Below are 12245 nucleotides of genomic sequence, written 5' to 3' on the forward strand. Positions count from 1 at the left end.
AAGTCATCCTGTAAAAATGACTTTTGTTCGTCTCCTACTTTGCCTCTAAAAATATTGCTCCTCACTTTTAACTGTGAATAAGACCACACTGCTCTACTGTACCAAAAGATCCCCAATAAAGCAGATGGATGCTGGGACGGATCCAGACGACGATATTCATCAGGACCGAACTGGATTATTTGTGGAGCATTACATCACTCAACTGTAAGCAATCCTTCACTTTTACACGGCACATTATCCACGCCATGTAATGCACATGAGTGCCTGCTTCTCATAAAGAAATATTGTAAAGTTTCCCCGGGGCTCCTCTTTATACAGATAGAGTAATAACCTGAGTGGACTTCCAACTGTTACAATAAAGCTGGAGCAGTAAAGAGAGCTGTGTTTGATCCAAGACTGTGATGACTGATTACAAGACAGGATGTGTGTGTGTGTGTGTGTGTGTGTGTGTGTGTGTGTGTGTGTGTGTGTGTGTGTGTGTGTGTGTGTGTGTGTGTGTGTGCTTGCCAACAGTAGGGGAAGAAGTATTATGTTCCTTGCATTGCATCAACATATAAAAAATACTCGATTACAAGTAAAAGTCTTCCGCAGGAAAAACATAAAAATGAGAGTATTGTAGGACATTATTTTATTGAAATCAACTTCAGAGACTTGTATTTCTTTCGTTCCCAGTAGCAATGACTTCATGAGCTGCCTTACAAATAAAATTGTAACCAATAAGGAAAAAAATGATATTTTTCTCAGTTGTAAGTACAGTTTCTTTTTTTAAACCTGACTGACATATATTGACACTACATCTCTCCTACAGATCTCTCTGAGCTTCATCTAAACCACCAACATGTCTTAGACTTCTCAAGGATGTATTATCCTACTGTATTTTTCGGACTATAAGGTGCACTTAAAATCCTTAAATTTTCTCAAAAATTGACAGTGCGCCTTATAATCCAGCGTGCCTTCTGTATGGTTACTTGTTGTGCTTATTGATTGATTTTATGTGGTACAATGCGCTCAAAAATCTGTCGAAATGTGTAAGTACGACTTTGGTAAGCAACGAAGCCGCTCCGCTCAATGGATATTCGGAGCATTACGGTACGATGTGTCACGACCTGATCGGCCCGTAACAGGAATGTAATGTCTGAACTAAAAGTGCATTCATGTGAGGCAGCCCGCGCCCAGAGTTTGATTTACCGGACTGTGTTGTTTTGCTTAATGCGCCTTATAATCCGGTGCGGTTTATGTGTGAACATAGACGCGTTAATTCACAGTGCGCCTTATAATCCGGTGCGCCTTATAGTCCGAAAAATACGGTAATTAACCACATTACTTTATATCAATCTATCTTTATACGTAACATACGTAGACTTTTAAGCTTCCTGTAACTAACGTCTTCGTTAAAAGCCTCTTGATTCAGGTGTTTTAGCAAACTACAGACCTACACTTGAATATTCAACCTCCCCCTTCATTCTTAAAATCCAGAAAAAGTTCTTGCTAATCAGTTATGCAACCATTTACACACACTGTAAACCCAAATTCTTCAAATGATTAAATGGATTAAGTAAAAACGAAATACAATTTGACTTAAATATTTTTAGTTCCTTTTACATTCTCCTCCTTTTGAGTTCAGTAAACTGATCAATTTCTATTAAATTGAACTATTTTGTGGATTATATAAGTAACATTGTAAAGTATAATTTCACTGTGCTTATTGTTTCCACATTATTAAGATTTTGTCAGGTTGTATTACACATGCAATCACACAATGTACTAACATCAAGAATAAAGGAAGAACTCAGGAAGATGAGAGTTCAGGAGCCAAAAAGACAACAATGTCCAACATCTGCTCACATTTTGCAGTCTGCAGACCAGCATGCTTCTCTGATCAGCCCAGCTGGTCAGGTGGGGGAGGCTCCGCCCGCAGCTGGTCAGGTGGGGGAGGCTCCGCCTGCAGCTGGTCAGGTGGGGGAGGCTCCGCCCGCAGCTGGTCAGGTGGGGGAGGCTCCGCCCGCAGTTGGTCAAGTGGGGGAGGCTCCGCCCACAGCTGGTCAAGTGGGCGGGGGCTTGTCAGATCGTTCCGCCTTCCTTCCTGCACAGAAACATCACTGGTTCAAATGAATGATGATCTTCTCATCTGCTCATCTCAGAACTTTGCTTCTTCACTTTGCTGCATTTGACACCACTGATCACAACATTTTATTGCAGTGACTGGAACATGTTGTCGTGATTAAAGAAACGTGTCTGTTTCACATGATATTTATCAGAGATTCCAGTTTGTACATGTTAGCAGTGCACACAAAAGTGGGGCTTACACCTTTCCTTTTCAATAAAACTCAAACATTATGTGTTTAAGTACACGGTTCTAAACCACCACAGATGTAATGTGGCAAACAGCGTTCTTCTCTGTCCTCTCTTCTTGTACCTTCCTGCAGACATCTTTGGCTCGAGAGCTGCAAGTTTCTACGGTAACTGGTCCAACCTGCCCACTTTTTATTGTTCTTTTATTGTTCATTTTCAGTGCTCACCTACTTGTTTTCTCACTCTTCTAATCACAGTGGCCAGAGATGACTTACGATTAGAGTGACATAAATATATAAACTTCTTATAATGTCTGAATATGTAAGCATTGCCGTTGATCTTCTATACCGGTTTTCGGCCACTTGAGGGCAGCAGAGCCCACTTTATAAGCTGATATTGTGAAAATGTACACATCCAGCAGACTTGTAGCAACATTAGCTTTTATTTAAAGTCCTTTCTATTACCACCACATTGATTCAAGTCCAAACACCGCTTTTTCTTGCAGCTCTGTTTTTGGTCTCCACCATCTTCATCTTGTTATGTAGCTGCTGAATGCTCCTCCTATGTAGTGGTGGTGGTGGGGGGGGCACATGTCTGTGCTCAGGGGCCAGTTGTCGCATGCTGCCTGCCTGCATTGTGTTGACAAGTGTTTGACTCCTGCTGCCTTGTGTGCTTGTGTGTGAGCGACCTCACGCTCCTCTGCCTCTTTTGTCTGGCCTGCATCGTGCCTTCTGCGTCCCGGGCCCTGCATCACCGTCTCCGGTTGTTAGGCCGGTGTTGGGGTGGAAGTCGACAGATCTCCACGGCCGTATGGCATGAAAAGCTCTCTCATTAATTCTGCAGCGAAAGACTCGATTACTGAGCCCCGGACCCCTTACTGCTGAGAACAGCCTTTCCCTGCACGCATTGATTTCTCCGGCCCTTTCAGCCCTCCCTCCCTCCCCGGCTCTCCCTCTCTGTCCGGGCCAGCTCAGCACACACACTCCTCCACACCGAATCATCTGAATATCATAATACAGTCCATGATGAATGCTAACAAGACAGGAGCTCCCGCTTTGATTAATGAAGATACTGTGCTGGTTCACAACAGTAGACCTGGCGCCTCACAGCCCGAACCACAGATAACTGCTCAGTAGGTATTAATCATGGTTAACCAGGCAGCAGTTTCTTACAGGACAAATGAAGTAGCTTACTGTGGACTTAGAGGGACAATGAGACCACCTACACACACACACACACACACACACACACACACACACACACACACACACACACACACACACACACACACGTCCACGCACGTCCACATCCTGTGTGCCTACATGTGTTCTGTGTAGTCGCATGGCAATGAGAGACATAATGCACAAGGTGAGCTTTTGAAGGGGGTTTAATTACACCTCTGCCCAGGTGTGATGCCCCCCCTCCCTCCCCCCCACCCACCTTGTTACCAACTCAGTTTTTCTTTTGTTGTGTCTTTTCTCCTGAGTTTGCACTCCAATTAAAAAAGTATCATTAATCTTTATTGCATCCTTATTTTTATGGTTGCATGGCTTTTTGTATTTTCTTGTCGAGCAAAAAACCAATCCGATGACTTGTACTCGTCTTTCATCAGTCACAGCCTCTAAAATGAGATGCGTTTCTGTTAGCAGGTTCCCGTACAGTGCCCGTGCAAAATGATCAAAGGGTAAACTTGAAGAAGCGCCAGCAGCTCAGAACTAGTGCGAACTGGTTGCAACCATGGACAGTCCACAGAGGCCCAAGGAAAAAAAACAGTCTTCATGGCAGATGGACAGACAAAAAGACACGTAACCAAACCTTCACCATAACGATGTCACATCTTTTACAGGTTACTTTTAGCAGTTTATCAGACAACTTCTTTGCGTCAGAATTTGAGTTTGTTTCCACCAATATATGTAAAAAAAAAAAGTTCTGGTAGATATAGATAATCCTTTCAGCACGTATTGCCCAAAGTTTCAAGGGCTTTTTGGACAGATACATGTAAAGTCAACCAAAAATCATCATATTTAATATTTGGTGGAAAATCTTTTGACCCCTAAATATCTGTCATTTTTATTTCAAATAAAGCACAGAAAAGTGCACAAAAACTATGTGATTACTCAAATACTTTCTGTCTGGACAAGACATTGTTGTTAAAGTCAGAGAACTTGTTGGCAGTTCCACTGGAACCTGTTAATTATCGACAGTCCTTTCATTCTTATTCTTTGTTTTTCCCTTAAAATAGTTTTTCATGGATTTTTCTTTATCATTTTTTGCCTCATACCATTACACATTTACACACTGTAGGACATTACATACACATACATACATACATACATACATACATACATACATACATACATACATACACAAGCCTCCCATAGGCACACTGTAATTTTTTCAGATTACAATTGATAGATTAAACAATCCAAATGTGAGTTAGTTTATTGTCAGCGCGATACAACATTAAAATTCAATGTACTTGTAATCATAAGCAAATAATGTATTATACAAAAAAATAGCAATTCTTTTCATTTTTGATTAATCAGCTGATCATTCTTTTGATTAACTAATGAATCATTTGCTTGATAAAAGGTCATAAAATAGTGATCATTCAAAACCGCACTTCACTGAAAGATGAAGAAATTCAGTAAAATGGAGGCAGCGAAACATTTGTTAGATGTTAGTTTCCTCCTCTCCGGGCTTGCACTGTGAGCAGAGGTGCAGCGAGCTGACTGATTTGTCCGGTCCAGCTCCGGGAGGGCTAAGCAGACAGCGTGACCTGCTGCCCCCTGGCTGCTGACTGGTGAACTGTGCCAGACCCAGGTCCTTTCCCCAACCGCCGCCTGCAGCCGGGGGACGTCACCCCGACCACCGAGTCTGCATCACTCCTTTTAACACAGGTCAGACAGCGGCGACCCGTAATGCATCCCGCAGTCAGACCAGACAGGGCGACCGCTTATTCGGCCTTATAGAGGCCAAAAACGCTTCAGGTTATCTCCACTTTATTCCTCTTTAATTAATGTGATTAATAGTTCATTTTGTAGAAATGTTCTCCTGTGAAGTAGAATATTAACTATCACGGGTCCTCCATCCATCTGGTCTCAAAATCTGGTTTTCATTATTTTTAGTTTGTATCAAGATTTTATCAAATTGTACAAATTAATAGAAAACCTCAAGCTATGTCATATTAGTCCGTCATAAAAAAAAAATATGCAATAAATAACCAGATGACAAACCTTCACATTTTGGCCTTCCTGTGTGGAGTTTGAATGTTCCACCTGTGTCTGAGTGGGTTTTCTACAGGTGTTAAGTGGGTATTCTAGATTGGCCGTGCATAATCTCACAAGTACACAAGACTCCTCATAAATTACATTTCAATCAAAGGTCTCACTTGGAATTTGTTAATGTGAACGTATATGATACTTTATTATTTGAAATTTGCACATCAAAACATATGTGGATATGCATCAGAGGACAAAGACATCACAGCAAGAGGATTCAAATCTGAAAATGAGATCAAATTAAATCTGAAAAAGACAGTGAATAAGAATTTTACATTAGACCCAGTAAACCCTCGTCAGCATCCATAGAAAGTGTTTCAAAATATGGAAATCAAAATCAAACTACACAAACACTTTGATAAGGAAACAATCAAATGTGGCAACATAAATATATACAGTGTAGAAACTGTCCTAATTATGAAGAGAGCTTGATAGAGAATTGTTCTTTTTATTAATACAACATTTTGTGACAATTTCTTTAAGGTGTTTTTTTTTACCCTTTAAAATCAAGCTGTAGACTGGCAGCTGTACACTGCCCTCATATAACGTAATAAACTCTGGAGAACACTGCCCTCTAGTGGTGGCAGAGAAACATGGACAATCTCATGCATGGGAACAGGTGGAAACACTGCATCACCACTGCTCAGTACCAGCACACGGTCACTGGGTTACGATCTGGCTGAGTATCTGAGTATCTGATGTTGAAATACGCTGACACCGGCAGGGACGTGAGATCATAGCTCATGGTGGGAACATGTGTCATGGTGTCTGCATGGTAGAAAGAGAGCTTCTTGGACGAGCAGTCTACGTAAATCCCAATTTTCCGAGGCCTATCTGTGAATGCTAACTCTTTGCTTACATTTGGACCACAGGTGGAATATTTTTTTCCATCATATTTAAGGAAATTACATTTTATACCTATTTCCCAAAAGTCCCTTGTTCCAACCTCTACTTCCCAGTAATGCTGCCCTGAGGAGAACTCACTGGCACTGAATGCATGGTTGGTGCTTGAGGAAGACGCAGCGATAGCGGACTGAACTTGCCAACATTGAGATCCATATCCATATTGGTCCACAAATGGTGTAACTGGGGTTATTTTGGGACAACCAATCAAACTCCGCCCATCCTCAGACACAGCCAGAGATGCACTGTTGCTTTTGAGTGTGAGGAGTTCTGCTCGGGGCTGGATCACCTGAAGCATCTCCTTCCACACAAAGAACTGGAGGTGGCTTTCATAAGGCCCCAAAGAGAGAGAAGTATTCACCACTTGGAGCTGCTTTGATCTGGGATTGAACAAAAGTTTAGGGGTCACCGTTTTGTTCCTCTCAGTCCAGCTCTTTAAAAACCTCTCTGAGTCTGTGATTTTCAGAACTGATGTCACTTCTCCCTCCAGCTCTCTGCTCTCAGACAAAGCTGTTTCTATAGCATTTAAGCTCTTTCTCATCTTCTCAACACCATCTAACTCTTTGTGTTTCAGCTCATTCTTGATCTCACCTTCTCTCTTTTTCAGGAACTGGTGCAACTCCTCAAACTGTTGGTGGATTTGTTTCTTCAGCTGCTCAGACTTGTCTTTGGTTTTCATGATTTCTTTCCTCTGTGAGTTTTCTAGACTTTCTATTGCATTGATATCACCAGATACTTGTTGCACAAACGTCTCCAGCTTCTTCCTCACATCTGCAGCTGCTTCTTTGATTGGTTTAAACTTGTGTCCTTCATGCCTCTCCCCATCTCTGCATATGATGCAAGCTAACTGCTGATCTGTGATGCAGAACAACTTCAGCTTTTCTTCATGTTCAGGGCACAACTCATCCACCTGTAAAACAAAGAAAAGACTTTATCTACTGATAAATACACCCACTAAACATGGTGATACATAAGTAAGAACATATTAGTAGAATGCTGACACAAAGCAGTGACAGCAGTGTAAATAAACAAACAGGTATGACAGATCACAGGCAGACGGTTACTGAGAAAAATGTCACAACCTCAGTTTGTGGTTTTAAGCATGAAAACATTTGCTAATTAGCACCAGTGGGAACCACGTGGCACCCCACTGTGACATCACCCCCTGTTATGTGAAACACTGTTCTCAAACCTCCAGTCTGGTCATTTGGCAGTGCTATCTTGTTGTTTGTTTTCTCTAATTGAAGTGTCAGATATGTCTCTGCCTCGAAGCAACCCCGACCCTGAATATGCATAAAGTTCAATATAAGCGGATAAGTTGTGTACAATTTCACCCACTATAAAGTTTCCAGGAATGGGGACACAGTAACATATCAGATGAGCGTCATCGTTTAACTGATCACTTTCAGCAAATAATATAAATTATAGTTTCCATTTGAAAAACCACCCTGCCTTTGATTTCTGGTCTCCGCGCTCCTTCTTCATCTTCTCCGCTTCTTTGGCCTTTTCAGCGAGGCTTTTCAAAGTAAGGACGGTGGGGAGACTCTCGGCCTCTGTTGAAACGGGTGTCCGACACTGTGGACACTGGCTGTGTGTGCTGAGCACGTCTGTAATACACTGCCTGCAGAACGAGTGGCCGCAGAGAAGAGTCACTGGATCGGAGAAGAAGTTCAGACAAATACAACAAGTCAGATCCTCAGAGCACAGAAACGACGCCATGGCTCCGACCTCCGTCTGCTCTTCCACCAGAATGATTCATGGGGTGTGGCCTCTTTATACTCGAGGCTATCTGTCCTTTCCAAGAAATTGAAAGTGAAAGTTAAAATCATTGCAATGTTCACTTTCAATTTCTTGGAAAGGACAGATAGCCTCGTGTATAAAGAGGCCACACCCCATGAATCATTCCTTCAAGAGATCATACCAGGTCATTTTAGCCAGAAAAGAATCAGTAATAAATTCTTCACTACAAGGAAAAGTTCTGTTTTTAAAACCTTACTTCAGTAAAAGTATGTAAGTATTATCAGCTAAATGCTCTCAAAGTATCAAAAGTAAAATAACAAACTCCACTAAATGTTCCGTGTCAGTGTTTTACTATTTTAATATCATGTTTTTGGATTCATAGGATTAATGTGCATTTTAGTGTCGTAGTTATTTAGGATTATTTTAAGTAATGTATATACTGTTGCTCAGTTTAATCTACAGTTATGCATCATATTCCATAAGACTATCAAATGTTACATGGTTTCTGTTCGGTCAGATCCATGTATCCCTAAGAAGTCGACAAGCTCAGAAACACAATGCATTTTATAGCAAATTCAAGTTGTTTGTTTTAGTTTAAGAATAAATTAAGTTTTCTAAATTCATAAAGGAACATCTGTATACAGAGTCAAACCTGCGTTATAATTTGAAATCTCAATTTACATTTGTCCGTCAGGCCAGGCACCCACATGACGCCTGAAAGAGATTTTGCTGTTTCTCAGCGCTCCGTTCTTAACATCCACGTCAGACGGAGAAGTGGAAGGAGGCCAAAGTCACGTCAAAGTCACAGTCTTTTTAATGAAAAACTCCCTGTTGTTTTGAGACAAACTAGAACAAGACTAAGGGATAAAGTCACGGTCTAAAGCTCATTAGGGCGTCCAAACCCACGTCTGCATGTTTAACGATGGACGATCTGGTTGGTTAATTTCATTTTCATCATTTTGCTCTCAGAGTCCTCTCCCGTTCCCTTTCAAAGTTAGGAGGTGGATTGTTATCATCACAGTTCTCTGCAGAGGAAAAAAATCAGCATGTCCATCGATTGATATTCACAATAATACACAGTCAAGAGACCACATAGTTTCCTAATTTAAATGTGAACATGAACAGAAGCTTCTCACATTTGTCTGCAGGATCTCTTGGTTGCAACATTGCCACACGATTGGCTGACTGGATCATGAATAGGCAGGTTCCTGACAAAGTGCTCGGTGAATGTATGTTTGAAACACTGCAGTCCCTGCCACTGCTCGTTCTGCAGGTTTAAAGCACGTATAAGATTGGACGAGTGACCAGATAAAAGTATAGCAGGGGTGGCCAACCCGCGGCTCCCGAGCCGCATGCGGCTCTTTGCCTGGTTTCATGCGGCTCTTTTACGTTCATATCAACATTTGTGTTTGTGTTTTTTTTTTTGTGCGTGTTCGCTTCGCTTGAGTTCAATATGGTATTTTCGTCAAACGCGCATGAGGTGAAATTCCACAAAGCAGGAGGGCAAAATCATTTGAGTAAACAATTAGTGTCAATTTCGCTCTCAAAATGGCAGGAAAAAAATGCACAGCTAAACGAAAATATGAAGATGAACACAGGACGTTTTTAACAGAGTGGGAAAGTTTATATTTTTTTGTTGAACGTAATGGCGAGCCATTCTGCCTGATATGTCAGACGTCATTAGCGCATTTCAAAGCTTCAAATCTTCAGCGCCACTTCAGCTCACTCCATGCTAACATCGACCAGGGATTTCCAAAAGGGACTGAACTTCACAAGCACAAGTTGGACACTTTGAAAAGTCAGGCAGAAAAGCAGGTACAGTTTTTCCAAAAAATTACGAAGCAGTCAGAGACTGTCATGCTTGCATCGTATCAACTGGCCTGGAGCATTGCACGGGCTAAAAAGCCATTTAATGAAGGGGAGTTCGTTAAAAAATGCCTCAGTGACGTTGTTGAAATCTTGTCTCCTGAAAACGACAAACTAAAACGAATGGTATCAGATGTCCAACTGTCCCGCCACACTGTTGAACACAGGATATCGGACATTAACACGGCTATTGAATCACAGTTGCACTCTGACCTTCAACATGTGAGTATTTTAGTGTCGCATTGGATGAGAGTTGTGACGTACAAGACGAGCCTCAGCTGGCAATATTTACACGGTCTGTGTCAAAAGATTGTGTGATCAAAGAAGAACTCCTTGATGTTGTGCCATTAAAAGACAGAACCTGTGGCATAGATGTGAAAGAAACAATGATGGCTGCATTTGCGAAAGCAAATCTGCCCATACCGAAGCTAACTGCAATAGCCACGGATGGAGCGCCGGCCATGATCGGATCTGTGAACGGACTTGTGGGGCTGTGCAAAGCTGACCAAACATTTCCCGAGTTTTGGAATTTCCACTGCATCATCCACAGGGAGCAACTCGTGTCTAAATCATTGAATTTAGACAACGTCATGAAGCCTGTGATGGAAATCGTCAACTACATCCGCACACATGCGCTTAACCACAGGCAATTCAAGAATCTCATCGCTGAGCTGGACCAAGGACTTCCAGGTGACCTGCCGCTGCACTGTGAGGTGGCTGTCAAAAGGCAAGGTACTCACTCGCTTCTTTGAGCTTTTGGATGCCGTGAAACTGTTCATGGAAGAGAAGGACAAGGACTATCCCGAGCTCTCGGACATCGAGTGGATTATGGATCTGGCCTTTTTGGTCGACATGCTGTGTCACTTGGACAGACTGAACCTGACCCTGCAGGGTAAGTTAAAAATGCTGCCTGACCTGCTGCAAAGTGTGTTTGCGTTTGTCAACAAACTGAAGCTGTTCAAGACGCATATTCAAAAGGGAGATTTAACGCATTTTCCCACTCTGCTAAAAGCCAGCGGGCAAGTCACCAGCGCCGCCCTGAAGAAGCAAAGAGCCAGATATGCAACACTGGTTGAAAACCTGCACGAAAGCTTTGTGACCCGGTTCCAAGATCTACAACTGAAAAGGCCACAGATTACGTTCCTCGTTGACCCATTTAATGCGGAGACGGACTGTTTGAAAGCCCCGCTAGTCACAGATGAGGCCGCGGCTGAGTTGGAGATGATCGATCTTTGTGAGGAGGACCAACTGAAACCTGCTTTAAGGGAAGGGACCATTGAGTTCTGGAAAAGTGTGCCAATGGAAAAATACCCCAATGTCAAACGGGCTGTGCTTAAGATACTGTCAATGTTTGGGTCAACATACGTCTGAGTCTGTGTTTTCTACCCTGAAACACGTGAAATCAAAGCATCGATCTTTCTGACTGACACCCATGTGAAAGAATTGCTTCGAGTGGCAACAACAGAATACAAGCCAGATTTGAAGAGGATTGTTCAAGGCAAGGAATGCCAGAAGTCGCACTAAGCAACATGCATAGTAAGTGAAAAACGCTATTGTAAATTATTATGTTTTTGTTTGTGGACTTTGTTGAACTGAGAGTTTGTGTGTGTGAGACAGTTCACACAATGTTCATTGTTGAAAATGACTGGCCTGTGGTCTTAGTACTGTAGGAGTCCTTTTCTGTCATTATCATGTTGGTGTGTGACATGATAATGACACACAATAAATTTGGCTGAGCAGAGGTGTGTGTGTAAGAGGAAGGGATGGGGTGATGTTCATGTGTGCCCATGTGTATGATGTGGCTCTTTGCGGTAACACAGTAAAAAATGTGGCTCTTAGTCTCTGACTGGTTGGCCACCCCTGAAGTATAGAATATACGATATTTTCTACCTGAATATGCTTGTAGATCTACATAACACTGACAAATCTGAACCCATACTCTATTTAATATTTCATATTGATAAATGGGCTCAAGTACAATGTACAAGACCATAAAATCCAAAACAATATTTGTGCAATGATCAGCACTTTTCTTTCCTCGTCGTCACTTTTTATCTTATTCATCTATTTATCTATTGTGGGTTGATTTTTGTTTTTGTTTTCCTTCGGCTCATAGCTCTGACTTTCAACCAACAATTACAACTGACTTTGACTGCCATTGGT

At 42.0% G+C, this 12245-nt stretch overlaps 1 protein-coding gene across 1 annotated transcript; it reads right to left on the bottom strand.

Annotated features, from left to right (window-relative positions):
* Positions 1-5705: 5705 nt before the first annotated feature.
* On the bottom strand, positions 5706-8195 carry trim108 (tripartite motif containing 108). Its single transcript, XM_069169173.1, has 2 exons — positions 7929-8195; positions 5706-7386 (listed from the first exon to the last, which is right to left on the bottom strand). The coding sequence occupies exons 1-2, from the start codon at positions 8193-8195 to the stop codon at positions 6217-6219; spliced, it is 1437 nt and encodes a 478-aa protein (XP_069025274.1). The 3' UTR covers positions 5706-6216.
* Between the last annotated feature and the right edge of the window lie 4050 nt (positions 8196-12245).

Source organism: Embiotoca jacksoni, unplaced genomic scaffold (assembly GCF_022577435.1).
Source record: "Embiotoca jacksoni isolate LCO1_2020_lvr unplaced genomic scaffold, fEmbJac1.0.p SCAF_43, whole genome shotgun sequence".
Classification (NCBI taxonomy): Eukaryota; Metazoa; Chordata; class Actinopteri; family Embiotocidae; genus Embiotoca; species Embiotoca jacksoni.

Coding starts and splice junctions, on each gene's coding strand:
- trim108 (XM_069169173.1), bottom strand. CDS start 8,195: ATGGCGTCGTTTCTGTGCTCTGAGGATCTGACTTGTTGTATTTGTCTG. Junction 7,387..7,928: donor GCGGAGACCAGAAATCAAAG/GCAGGGTGGTTT, acceptor TTTGTTTTACAG/GTGGATGAGTTGTGCCCTGA.